Source organism: Erithacus rubecula (assembly GCF_903797595.1).
Source record: "Erithacus rubecula genome assembly, chromosome: 8".
Taxonomy (NCBI): domain Eukaryota; kingdom Metazoa; phylum Chordata; class Aves; order Passeriformes; family Muscicapidae; genus Erithacus; species Erithacus rubecula.
The window spans coordinates 16,009,801-16,023,760 of record NC_136659.1 but is presented as its reverse complement, the minus strand read 5'-3'; the positions used below and the strand labels follow the sequence as shown (position 1 = coordinate 16,023,760).

Here is a 13,960-nt window from a genome sequence, read left to right as displayed (position 1 = left end):
ATGTGCCCGGGTGGGCTCCTGTGGGAGCCTCCAGGAGCCTGGCCGGCTGCAGATCTGTACCCAGACAGGAGCCCGGACAGCGGAAAGCGCCAGCTCGCTCACCTCCCAAACTCCCGGCGAGCATCCCAAGCGTGCGGCGGCTCCCTCGAGTGCAGCGAAGGGCCTGTGCCGGGGAATCCGGTGCGGCGGGACTGCTCACCTGGGCAGGGGAGCTGGGGGCGCCCGGGACTCCCGGCGTGAGCTCCCCCTCGGGTTGCCATTGGCCCCGCTCCAGGGCCGATATTAGGGCAATATTGCAGCGGTGCTGCCCCGTGGGTGATGGACCTGGGGGTACTTTGCTCTCGCCTTTCCGCCATGGCTGTGCCCGCGGGGCCCGCAGGTCCCGTATCGCCAACGAGGGGGACGACGCGTTCCTGGCGCTGGCGCCCCGGCCACCGCCGCGTCCTCCCTGCAGGCGTCGGGCCCCGGCTGCCGCCCGTCCGGGGCTGCCGGACCGCCGGGCTTCGCTGCGTCCATCCTTCCCGGGAGCGGCCGCCCGCCGCCGCCGGAGCCCGGCCGCCGCTGCCCCTGCCTCGGCTGGGGACGGCGGGCGGCTGCGGCACCCCTCGCCCTGCCCCGGGGCCGCCCCCGCGCCCGGCTCCCCGGCTCCCGCCGCGGCCCCGACGGCGCCCCCGCACCTTCGAGTGGATGCGAGCGAAAGCGGAGCCCGCCCGGGAGAAGTGAGTGGGATAGCGGGGACAGCGGGTGGGCGCTGCTCCCATCCCGGCTCCCCTCTGCCCTTCTCCTACCTCGACCCCCGCCCCCCTTCCTCCTCCTGCCTTTGCCCCCGCTGAAACGCGGTGTTTTTCGGCGTTGCAGGCGGCGCGGCGCCGTGCGGGGGGGAACCTTCCGCCTGCTCCGCACGCAGCAGCTTCAGCACTCGGCAGCTCACGGAGCTGGAGAAGGAGTTCCACTTCAGCCGCTACCTGTCGCGGGCCCGCCGCCTCGAGGTGGCCCGCTCGCTGCGCCTCCGCGACGCCCAGGTGAAGGTGTGGTTCCAGAACCGCCGCATGAAGCAGAAGAAGCGGGAACGAGAGGCGCTGGCCGCCCCCGCCGCCGCCACCGCGGCTGTCCCGGGCAGCCCCGCCTGAGGCTCCGCGGGGACATCGGGGCTGGGCACGGCTGGGCTGGGCTGGGCTGGGCTGGCAGCCGCATGTCCTTTCACGCGGGACCGCGGCCGTGCAGTTCCGCTGCTTTTTCTGTTGCGACTTTATGCACGGTTTTATTTATAAGGATTCAGGGCAAACCGCCGGCCCGGAGCGCCGCTGCTCGGTGTGGGACCGGGCCGAGGCGGCGGGAGGGTGCAGCTAGGAGTTAGCCCAAGGCAGGGTAGGGAGCGGCTCTGCCAGCTCCCCGGGGTTCGGGGGGAGGTGGGTGCGTGGAGGGGCTGCCCCATGCTCCCGACCCTTTCTACGTTTTGCATTTAAAAAGACCGATCCATGAGCCCAGGCAGAGTTGGTGCAAAACTTGCTCTTTCAAGAAGGATCAGAGATAATCATGGCATAAGTCCAAGATCCCATTTTGAAAGAAATGTCCTTGTCTTCTGCCCTGCCCTTCGCAAAATTGCTGCAAAAAAGAGGCTGGTTTTGCTTTCATTCATTCATTCATTCATTCATTCATTCATTCATTCATTCATTCATTCACTCATTCATTCCTTCCTTCCCATTCTTTTTCCTGGTATGGCCGATTTAGCAAAAAATTGTTTTTTGACAGAAAAAACTGTAAGGTAACACTCAGAAAGAAATAAAGTCTTAAGAATAGCACCTCTTCCCATTTGACCTGCAGAGGTGCTGGGATTTCCCTTGCAGAGGCTCTGAGCAGCCCAGTGACTGGGAGTCAGCCACTCTGCTGACTCCCAGCTCCCCTCACATGTCTGTAGATAATAAAAAGCCTCTTACAGCATCTAGGGCCAGACTCAGTTCATCTAGCTCTCTCAGTCCTCACTGTAGCTTATGGGTAAAAAATTGTGTCACTGTAAATCTGTTTGCAACAAATCTCATCACATATAAAACCTCAGGATCTGTTGAAGCTCAGAAAGATGCTTGGGTTTGACCAAAGACAAAAGGACAAGAGGATTCCTGAGTCTTTTACTTGGATACTTGCACAAAGAAGATTGGTAATGTTCCCATAGATAAAATAACAGTATGAAAGTGGAAAAAGGAACCAAGTTTAGATTTATTTCCCATTTGTGCCTGGGAAAGCATAACATTAATGTGGAAAGGAATGACATCTGGATTTACATGAAGGTGATTTTATTTATTTGTGGACAGGACTTTTATTTTGGACGAGTCTCTTTCTGCCCTGGATTTCTGTTGGAGGCTGGACTTTGGGGTGAAGAACCAGTTGTGGGAGAAAGGAGGATAGACCTCAAGGGAACCTGTGAAATGCGCTGGGCCCCTGTCTGGAAGCCAGCCCCAGACACCGACAACTGTTTGTCTTTGCTGGATGCTTGCTGGGTAAAATGAACACAGAGAGAAGATGAAGATGGATATTTCAAGTCAAAAAGCCTGCAATGAAGAAGATCCTTACTCTCTGTAATACTTTCCATCCCCCCAGGTGCCCTTCTGCTGAAGGCTTCTGCTGAGGGACTGCTGATGGAAGCTTCAGCAGAGGTTGGGAACCCTGCGAAACGACTCCCAAAGGCTGGGCAGGCAAGTTGTGATGATGTTGTGGCAACAAGTCCACAGCTAAACGGGGGCAGGAGCCTCCTTGGCAAGGAGATGGGTGTTCCTCCCAGTGAATGTCCAAAGGAAGGGACTTGCCAAGACAGAGGGGTTTGGTCACACATCATATCCTGACTGTACTGGCTGTGCATGCACACATGTGCAGGCACATTTTTGTTCTGTATATAGAGTTACAGTTCAGGTCCCTTGGGCTGGTTCACTTCATGGGATAGCCCTAAAAATTCCCAGGACTGAAGTACTCGTGTGAAACTAGCTGCAGCCAAAATATGTGGTTTGCAGTTCTTCATTAAAGTAATGACACCAAACAAGTGTTTATACTGCAGGCTGATCATTAATTAAAAACCAGGAAATAATATTTCTGCCACTTTTTTTTTTTTAAGGTGCTATTTATTTAAAGCAGAATAAAGCAAAATCTGGTAAAATTAATGAAAATCTGAATAAATCAACTTAGTTTTGCGAGTTGAATTTTAAAGACAAGTAAAATACTAACCAGCTCCTTTCTGCAGCTGTTTTTAAGGTCTGTTTTTAGGATCTCCTCTGTTACTACTCTCTCATTTGTTTTTTTTTTTTTTTTTATACTACAAATGAGCATAGACATACAGCCAGAATAACCTATTTTTCTCAGAACATATGTTTCACATACAAACTTCAGAAAACAGCTGTATTTTCAGTTGCCTCCAAATTTGTCGCATGTCTATGGGGTTGCTTGTTTGTCAGCCTTTATTTTCCTAAAGATTTTGACATTTCTGCCAGGCACTTTAGGCCAGAGGAATGCTTTCTGTACTGCTGGCACACTTCTGCATTACCATGATGGAAAGAAAGATTCTCATTGATTTCAGTGGTGCTGGATCAGACCATTAGAGCACACTAAGTCTTTTACAATGAATGTTTTGGTGACATATATTTTCCTGAATAAATAAATACATGTCCCGGCCTTGTAGCAGTGCACAGTTCTGTATCCATCAAAATGACACAGACTGAATGCACAGAGATTTACTCCGAAATTAAGATGAAAACTTACGACTCTTTTATTGCAGTCTGAATCAATTTGGTGGTATGAGCACAACTATATTCTGTCTTAAGAACCAGTACTTAGTATTAAGTATATTTTCTGCTCACATGACAGGACCAGTTTAATACGACCTTTCTCTTCACAAACAGTTGTAGCTGCAAGAGGGTTAGATATTGCTCCTTTGCACTATTCTGTCAGCAAGATACAAAAAGGAAGGAGCTAATGCAAGTCACGTGCCAATTCTTAAATAATTAAATAAAAATGCCTGTGATATCCATGGGTGCACACATGAGGCAAATAAATGATAGATAAGGTCTAAGATTCACTCATTTAACACGAATCCCAAGAGTTGTGTCTCACACATGCTCAATTTGATGCCAGGCAGTTAGAAACAGGTTTTAGATTTGGCAGCTAGAGGTAAGAGCACAAGCTGCAGTTTTCACTGCAATCAGAACAAAATATTCCAGACTGGACTCAGTAGATACCCACCACCATATAATTTATCACAAACTATGAAACTACTATTTCCTGGCCTTATTTTTCCTCAGCCATCATCAGAAACCACAGAAAGACCATTCTCTTTCAGTCACACATTAATTTTTGCCTACTGACTGTTGCTCAAAGGGCCCCAGGCTACAAAGGGATATGAACAAAGTAGGTTTTTTTTGTTCCCATTTTGCCCAAAACAGAACAAAAATATTGATTTGGAAGGCTTTCAAGAGGAAAAAAAAGTAGTAAAATTACTGTTCCTAAGTGGTATATGTGAATGTAGAGATTTCATATCTTTTGGATAAGTAAATGATAACAGGACATCGTACCTCTTCAAAAACCAAGCTTAGGCAAGAACCCGGGCTTGCCTGGGTTTCTGTCTTCCCAAGCAGACCAGATTTAGTATGTTACTGCTTGGAATTACAGCTCAGGGAACACTTTGCTGAGGGTCAAACCAAAGACTCTGCTTTATGGTATGAGCTGCATATCCAGGTTTATTTTGACCATACAAGTAGCCAGCAGTATGCTAGAAAACAAAAATGCACAACTCAATCCCCACATTTTAATCTCCTTTTTAAAGTGTCCCTCTCTGTTATTTATTGATACAACCTGGAACTGTAGTTTATGCAAATAATGGTACAGATTGCTACCAGAGAAGAACAGACTATTACTTCTTTTAAGAAAAATCTTTGCAGACAAAATTACAAATTGCAAACACCTCCTTGAAGTTCCAAGAACTTTCTCTAGCAGCTACCAATTCATACTTATGATTTGTCCTGCACTGTTCTGTTACCCATGTGCAAAGGATTCCCCAAGAATGCTTGCAAATTCCTGATGACTGAATAGAAATAGGAATGGAGAGAAACCCCAGATAAGACATGGCTCAGTTACCAGCTTATCATTAAGAGGTGACTGAAGTTTAGGGGACACACATTCTGTTCTATTTGAAATATATGGCTACATACAGCTATATGTTTAAGTGATTCACTCAATCTCCACCATTGTTTTTTTATGATTTTTCCTAATGTCAGTGAGCTAAAGAGTCTTTGGCCAAGGAAAGTCACCCTGATAAAGAAAGGTGAACCAAATGACAAACCATTCTTTTCCCTGTCATAACAATATCTGTTATTCACACGTCTACTTAACCAAATCTCTAATATGCTCCCGAGATAATTCTGGGAAATATATAAGGAAAAGATGCTTCACAGAGCCAATGTCTTGCTGTAGTTCAGCTTTATCTGGAAGTCTTTTGCTGTTCTTGATCATCAGCCAAGTGAACAGAGTAACCCTCAGCTGTAAATCTTCCTTGACTGTTTAAGCCAATTTACTCTTACATGGAGTGTTAAAAATCTCAGCTGGAGATACAGTCCTGAGACCTTTTTGCAAATTGGACAAGGCTTCTTTTATACTAAAAAAATTTAGACCACTGGTCCACAAAAGAGCTTTTCATAAACAATTTTGGTACTCTTGTGTCTTTGTTTCTTCAAAAGACAACAGCCACTGGTGATTAGCAGATTGAAAACCATCAGTTTAAGCAAACAAACAAACATAGGAACAAATCCAGTCAGTTTATTTTCTACTAGCCTAGCAGACTTCCCACCACTTGGAAAATAGATCTTTTTGACTATGCTTCTTCAGAAAGCATAGCATTGCAAATAATAATAAAAAAAATATTCTGAAAAATGTGGCATTTTTAACCAGGATGGCATATCATGTCTTGTGGAAGTTTAACAGGTCTAACCCAGTCAGTCTGGCCACGGCCCTGACCTTAGAGTGAGACCCCTACACTGACCAGCATGGGGGACACACCTAGGCTGGGTGCTTGAGCCCTTACACAGAGAACAAAGAGCTTTGCAATGCATCAATTCATGCTGCTGGGGGTGAGCATAAAATGCCATCCATGTGTGAATTCAGTGGATCAGGAGACCTGCTTCTGGGGGGCAAAAGGAACCATTCCTTCTGCCCATACAGCCAATGATAAACACCTGTAACCCAGTAATATGATTTTGGTGACATTAGTATAGCAGGAGAATATGAGAGCTAAGGCTTTCCTGCCATTACTCTTCATCTTAATGGCTGTGGCACACTAAATCTACATTCCTAATGCCTCTTTTTATGTTCCTTTAACAAGTAAGCTAGATTAAACACTATAAGGTTTAGAGTGGTATTTGAAAATAGATAAAAATATCACTAAATTTTTTAATGACTACTCAGATCTGATTTTGTCCAGTTACTGTTCAGATAATGGAAACAGTTTCTAATGCTGGAAACCTCTAGTATTCGATCCACATCTTAAGCATAGATATTGGTATAATTATTTTTATTACATAGACATTTATAGATTTATAAATTACACAATTTATGTGGAGTGACATTTTCTTCAACATTCAAGTGTATCAAATCCAATGATAATTATCAAACAGTGTTAAAAGCCTATCAATAAAATTATCTATCTTTCCCTTTAGAAATCCAGCTGAGTAAATGTGCAGTAGGTACATGACAGCAATGAGCTATCAAACCCATTTTCTCATGCTGGAGAGACCCGACTCCCAACACTGCACATAACAGGGTGACATCTTCTAATAGGTCCAAGATTTTGTAAGATTTTGTAATTGCAACCATCACTGTGAGCACAGTGACTTTCATTTCAATGTCACTAGGCAGAAAGTTAAAAAAAATAGGACAGGACTGGCTGAACACTCTTAATGTCACGTCTCACTTAAGAAATGGACCACCTGGTGCTTCTGGTTGCTGTTCAAATGTAGTACTAAATCAAATAGATTTGTTAATCTGATTTGGGACTTCACATGTGTGAATTGTTGCAGCAAGAGTTATACAAAGAAAATGGCTCTCGCATATCTGGTGTAAGAGTAATTTTGAAAGAAAAAAAAAAAAGATACACCCAAACAAGAATAAAAGCATTACATTCTGTCTGCAGGTGGTCAGTGTCATTCATCTATGATACTGTTGAGTCCACCACCAGTGATCTAAGGCCTGCAACAGAGCTTACCCAGAGCAGATGAAGAATTGGAAGAGCATGGGTTTGGACTGTTTTTCTGAAGAAAAAATTCCTAAACTTGAATTTCATTTGTATTTAATAAAAAGATGATGGTATGATGGCATATAGATGTTGTTGGCATCAGTCACCTCCAGACAGGGACGCCCAGATCTGTGGCCACTGCCAGCCTGTAATTTGTCTCCTAAAGTCTTCACCAGCTGCAGCCTGAGCCCCACCAGTGGCCACATGAGGTACGAGCAGTGTCACCAATTGCTCACATTTGCTGGGTTTGTCAGCCAGGGCGTGTTCTGCTTTGGTCCTCTTTGCATCCAACTCTGCTGATAGTTCAGGCAGACTGGCCATCTGACTCATCACTCTAAGTCTTCCATACCAGCATTTATTTAACTAAGCACATTTAGTTCTAAACATCTGACTAAGAAGGTTTCAGATCCAGCAACATTACTCTTGTAACTTCTGCCAGCCTCCAGGGAATTGAGAGGAAGTGCAGGATTTGGAACATCATGCATACACATGGCTGTCAGCTGCACTAGGCTGGAATTTAGCTGGATTAAGTTGAAATTTAGTTAGCCTGTGGTCTCTGCACACTTAAGTAAACTTAATACGGCTCATGTGACTCAAAATATTTCTCAACCAGGCATTCCTCTTCCATGTCCCAGTGTTCAAAAAGATTAAAAGTGCATCTTATTTGCAAAATATTCTGCAACCATTGCTGCATTGAATTTCTGCTTGCTCTGTCTCTGCAAAGACCAAAGAAAGCACCTGGTGCTTTTCTCATATCCTTCTCCTGGTGCCAGGAAAAAGATCAATCTGATCTGTCACATGTCCTCCCAAATCTCAGGAGGTACCCAGCCTCACCAACTCATACCTACAACCAAAAAGACCATGTGTTTTTAATGTATATACATTCAAGTTATTTCAGTCAGCATAATTTTCTTTTCCTTACCACAGTTGTACCCTGGGGAGAAACTATGTCAAGTATGAACTTCTATAGCTGTAATGAAGATATGGCAAAGCTTTTCTTGTTCCTTTTATGGAACAAGACAATGATTTTAGATGGAATAGTTTCAACTTTGGAAGTCTCTGCAATGTTGTATCTACTGAATCAGTTCTCAGCCTCCCTTAAAAATATAGAATGGCACTTTGGTGATCAGGCTGTGTGTCTAAACTCTAGGTGTTGGAAAAAAAAAAAACCAACGCTAGAGAAAACTTCTTACTTATGAGATACATGGGGAAAACGATTCAGAAAATAAAGTTACTCACATGTAAGCTTTTTAAGAGATTTCCCATCTAAAGGTAAAAATTTTATAAAAGATCATTCAGCTCTGTAGCCTTTAGCTGTAAAAATGGAAAAGTCAGTCTAAACAATGGGTTGCTTCTATGAGGACTAAGTAATCAGGCAGAACCAGACACAACTCTTTCGCTGAAGTGAAATGAACAGCATGGAAAGCCAAGACCTAAGCCCCATCCTGGCTCAGCAGAGATGGCATTCACACAAGGTCAACAAGGCTCATGTCCCTGCTTCTGCATGGTGGCCTTCCTAAAGCATTCCCCAGGGATGGAGTTCTACACATATGACAGATGAGAGGGTTTTGTAGATGGGTCTTGCTCCCTCACTTAGATCTTTCTTAGATCTTGTAAAGAATTTTGGTTTTATCCTGGTGTGGAATAGCAACACATTCTTAATCTCAAAAATCTTTTGGGACAAGGCACCCATTTCCTGCCCAGCTCTACAATAATTCACAGCACATCCTTCTTATAGTGTGTTGCAGATAAATAATTCATTACAGCTGCCTCTTCCCTCCATGCAGGGTAGGCAGTTTTGATGATTTCTATAAGAAGGAGAAAGTGCTTTCTTTCTATGCTGGCCTCCAGAAAAGGATTTAGATCCTCTCACAAGGAGCTTTGATGAATTAATAAACCTCTGCAGTATTTACCATGCTTGTCCAGAAACTGAATTCAATTGCAGCTCCTTAATTTTCCAGATAACATCTGTAGAGTTTGAGAAGACTTGTCTAACCAGTGCCTACAGTCAAACTGTGAATAATTATTCTTATTTTCATTAACAAGATGGATCTGGATTTTGCTACAGTATGAGCTACACAAATATCAGGATGAATCTTTACAGACATTGCTACTGCAAGCTGGAGTCATGATTGCTGCTTTGACATTTGTGCATTTTGAGTCCAGATCCACACTTTGAAAAAAAAAAGACTTGGTAGTGTCTGATCAACTAGGGATTAAAAAAAAGATAGACAAGTATTGTAGCAGCCTGTTAACACAGGATGGATCCAAGGAAACCAAAGGCAGAGTTTGGCAGGAAGAGTAGAGGAAAGCAGCATGGACTGTGCAGTAGCACAGGCAGGAAAACCAGGACACAGCTGTTGTCTCCCTTCTGGAAGCTCCTGCTTGTAGGTCCCTCTGATCTGAGATTTTGTTTAGAAGCCAAATCCTGATCCCATAAAGCATAAACTGTGTAAAGCCTGTTGCTCTAAATCCAGCACCTGCATGGAGAAATAAACTCCATGGGCATCTGAGATACTGTCATGGTCCTGGGCCCCAGCTGGGACACCCTCCCCTCCAGTGGCCCAGAGGATCTATTCAAAGCTCAGTCCAAGTCAGTGCCCTCTTTTCCTGCCCATGGCTCCTCCTTATTTGGACTCTGACCCAAGAGCTGATGTCCCTGTCCCCCTGGACGTGCCTGATGCTCTGGGCTGAGGCATTGGATGGGCTGCAGAGGCTGTGCCCTGCCCACCTGCAGAGCTCTGCTGGGAAAGCTCAGGTACAGCTGGGAAGATCAAGGTCTGACTTCAAGATTTTAGCTATTTCAGAGAGCAGCTGCTGGGAATGACAGGGATATGCAAGAGCCTGGGGACTGGTAACACCTTCAGTGAATAGTGAAGTTTGGGTTTCTGCACAGCTGCTTTGATGTCCGCTCAGTGCAGCTGCAAGGATGACAGATGTGTTAAAGTAGGCCTAGCAACCCTGAAAATCTCACCCTGCTGAATAAAAGAATGCAGAAAAGGTGGTGAGAAAAGGAGAAGAAAATTATTAATCTAATGGCTTTCATAGAGTTTGTGATTCCACCTTTGCTTTCAGAAATACTATTCTTGTATCTCTTAAAAGTCTAATAAACCCTTTCTATCTTCATGTAGGTTGCTGGAAAATGCATCAGCATTATTTTGTTTGTCAATTAAGTATGCAGCATCTTCCTTAAATGTGAAGTGATAAACTCTGACTATGGCATTTTTATAGAAATCATACCTTATCTTGTTTACACAACAATTAGACCCTTTTGAGCCTACCTGATTATGAAAATAAGAGAATATTGTCAGTAGCATGCAATTAATGTTATTAGCATGAAAATCTATTGCAAGGTACATCTGAACTTTCACAAGCCCGACTTCATTTTACTCCACCAGGGACACTACCACAAAATATACATGCCAACTTCCCAAGGAAGTGCATTGGAGCTACAGAGGTGAGTTCGGCCTCAATTTTGAATTCAGGTTCCATATAAAATGGTATCTCCTTAGTAAACTTACAGAACTGTGTGTGCAACAGAAAAATTTGCAACTTGGCTCATGCTTGAGTAGTTTTGGCACCATTCCTCATGCTGATCAGAGGATTGCATGAAATGACTGATAGGCAAACACTTGCCTTAAAAGTATACCAAATGCCCTATAGGATCTATTTGATCATGCTAGTCCAGATTCATCTGTTTCTGTTGGTCTGTGTACTTTGCCAGGCTGTTTAGTGTACAGAGAACCTCTGGCACGAAGTCATGCTAAAAACACCCTCCTGCTGCTGCCTGGCACTGCATGTGCTGGCAGAGAAGGACTTACTCAAGTCTTCCTTCATTGTAGAGATTTCCAGCAGCCATAATAGCTCTTTAAAGACACTGACAGGCAGCATAATGCTGAGCAGCCCCCAGGATGCTCTAAGTTACACCAGAGGGGCAGCCTGGCTGTGGGCCAGGCAAGGAGAAGGCATTTCACTGCTGGTTTTTTTTTTTTTCCATGTCTCTCTAGTGCTTGGCTTTTTCTCAAAACTCCAGTACCACACAAGAAGTCTTCAGACACTTCACCCATACACAAAATTTCTGCACAGTTCTCTTTGACAGAACCATTGCTAATTGAATCTATGACTGTCAGCACTCCTCCTGTGTCTTGGAAAGGCCTGGCTTGTTAGAGACCTGCTCCGTGGAAAATGCAGAACAGTGTTTTGGGCAGATGCCCCCAGTTGTGCACTGAGAAAGTGCTCTGATGAGGCCTGTTGAGCAGCATGTGGCCCAAGCTTGTTGTCTTGGGATGAAGAAAGCTTATACTGCAACACAAATAAACTCTGCAGTGTCATCTACCACCTCAACAGCTCTCTGAAGAGGAATATTTGCTATCAGTGTTGGGCTGATGCAATACTCTTGTACCCACCTTAAACTGGACTTAGCCCATTATGTGCTTCATGAACTTGAGAACTGTTTGTGACATAGCAGTGTTCTCAGTTTTGAGAAACTAATTTAAATGCCTTCATTTTCTGGTGATTTGTTTAATCTTATCTCCTGTCATCCATATAGCTGGCTAAACTGTAACTTGAATGGCCAACAATCATATTATAAAGCAAACAGATTGAAAAATTGCACAGTAACAAAAGTCTTTTGTTATCATCTTACAATTCATTTTATAAAATATTCCTAAAAACTATATCTGCAAAGGACTCATACTGCATATTGTTAGCCATATATTTTGTAAAATATTAACAGAGAAGAAGAGATGTTTAAAGTTGTCTAAATAATATTAAGGGAATTAATAAGAACAGTTGCTTTTTCCTAGGCAGAATATTAATCCTATTCAGGTTCCACTCTATTTAAAATGTAATGTATGTATATATGTCCTAGTCCTGTTTCCCCCACTGACAATTTAACCCTAGCAATGAATACCTTACAGGGTAAAGGTGGCCCGGTGGAGAGGTGGGCTCTGAGAAAACTGAACTCCATCTTTTTGGTGGGCCTGTAAACACCCCTCATTAAGGGCTGACCTTCTGAAATGCAAAGCCCAAGGGACAGTGTAATTCTGCTTTTAGTTTCTCCCTGAAAACCCATCTGAAAGTGCATCCTTCTCTGCACTGAAATCAGAGGGACCAGCACCTTGAGATCTGCTGTGAAGCCTCTAAAATTTGTGGAAGCTAGGGAGCTTTCCATGGCATGGAGCAAGAATTACCAGAAAGAAGTTTGTTAATGGTGAGGCCATCTGAAGAAAGAATTCACACACAGATTGTGCAGGAAGCCAGGCCCACAAGAATGATGCATTTCCTTGAGAATGATGCATTTCCTTGAAAAGCTGGAGAGAGGCGTACTGAATAAAGTTGAAGGTGGGGATGCAATCAGTTTCATTGCTCCCATCTATTGTCCCTGGAGATCTCCTTGGAGGATTTCCTACAAGGTACTCTGCTAAAGCAGTCCTTTCAGTGGGAGCAGGGAGGACGACTGGGAATGCAGAAACAAAACTACTGCCTCGATCCCCTGTCCCAGAGACAGAAGCCTGAGCATTTGTGTTCTGCCACTTGTTGGAGGCATGGCCAATTCTCCTCCTGCTTTGGCTAATTGTTTGGAGTTGGCAGCAGATTTCTCTTGGTATTTATTTGCTCATACTTGCCAGATTACTTCCTGATTTTTGTTCTCTGATTTAGTTTGCATCATTCACCTTCATTACTGCAGATGACTTCTTTGTATCAAACTGAGCTCTACAAAGAAACATTATTTTCTAATTGGCTGCTAATATATGGATTTGGCTCAGCTTATCCCTAGTTCAAGCTCAGCCTTTTGCTCCATGGCTTGTGTTTTTAGCCTTCTAAGTACTGCTGCTGATGAAAGGACTCAAATACCCCAAACCAGCTTAATTTAGACTCTTGCAATCTCTTAATGCAAAGCCAGTCAGCTTCTCGAGACTGCTGAGTTTCTGTAATTGCAATGCAATTCAACTTACAGCTGTAATTAGAAATGAAGCTTTCATTGCCATTTAAAAATAATCAGTTCTCTTTCACATCACTGTTTTAAGTCCTCAGTTCCGGTGTATCTACTGGCTTTTCTGCTTTTGCTACTGCTCCAATAGCATGCTTCCACTATCATGTGAAGAATATATTCAACATATTCATGTGAACAATGAGTCAATACTAAGTATCACCAGAGGTGTTTCACATACTTTACAAACATTAATACATGTTTATATCCCATGTCATCTCTACATAAAACATTTAAGATTTTTCAAGACTGGAATGTTTTGCTATCTGTCCTTCACAGTAGAGTAAGTCATAATTGATAAAATATTTTAATTCTTACTAAAGTGTGCCTGAAGAAATGAGGATCAAGAGCGACTGCAAGATAATGGAACAAGTAATTCACACATTCTTTATCTTTTCTGCAATCAATATACTGGGTATGTAATTCTATAGCATTTTCCAACACTTAAGTAGTCTTTATATTACAGAATTAAGATCAAGAAATTTTTGGTTGCTTAAAGGCAAGGTGTACATTCCAAAAAGCAGAGTTTGTCTCCTGGAATTAAGACTCCCAGCTTGGGACGAAGCAAAGGCATCTGTTCTTTAGTTCTATCGCCCCGAGACGCTTGGGGAAGCATTCCGGGTGCCGTTCCCTGGAGTGTCTGTCCAGGGGCGAGGCTGAGCGGGCAGCGCCCCGCTGGCAGCCCCGGTTTGCCTCAGGCCGGA

At 43.8% G+C, this 13,960-nt stretch overlaps 1 protein-coding gene across 1 annotated transcript; it reads left to right on the top strand.

The window, feature by feature from the left end:
• On the top strand, positions 1–1,169 carry LOC306804261 (uncharacterized protein; the record flags this gene model as incomplete). Its single annotated transcript, XM_079310587.1, has 3 exons — positions 1–180; positions 380–719; positions 859–1,169. The coding sequence occupies 3 exons, from the start codon at positions 1–3 to the stop codon at positions 1,128–1,130; spliced, it is 792 nt and encodes a 263-aa protein (XP_079166713.1). The 3' UTR covers positions 1,131–1,169.
• Between the last annotated feature and the right edge of the window lie 12,791 nt (positions 1,170–13,960).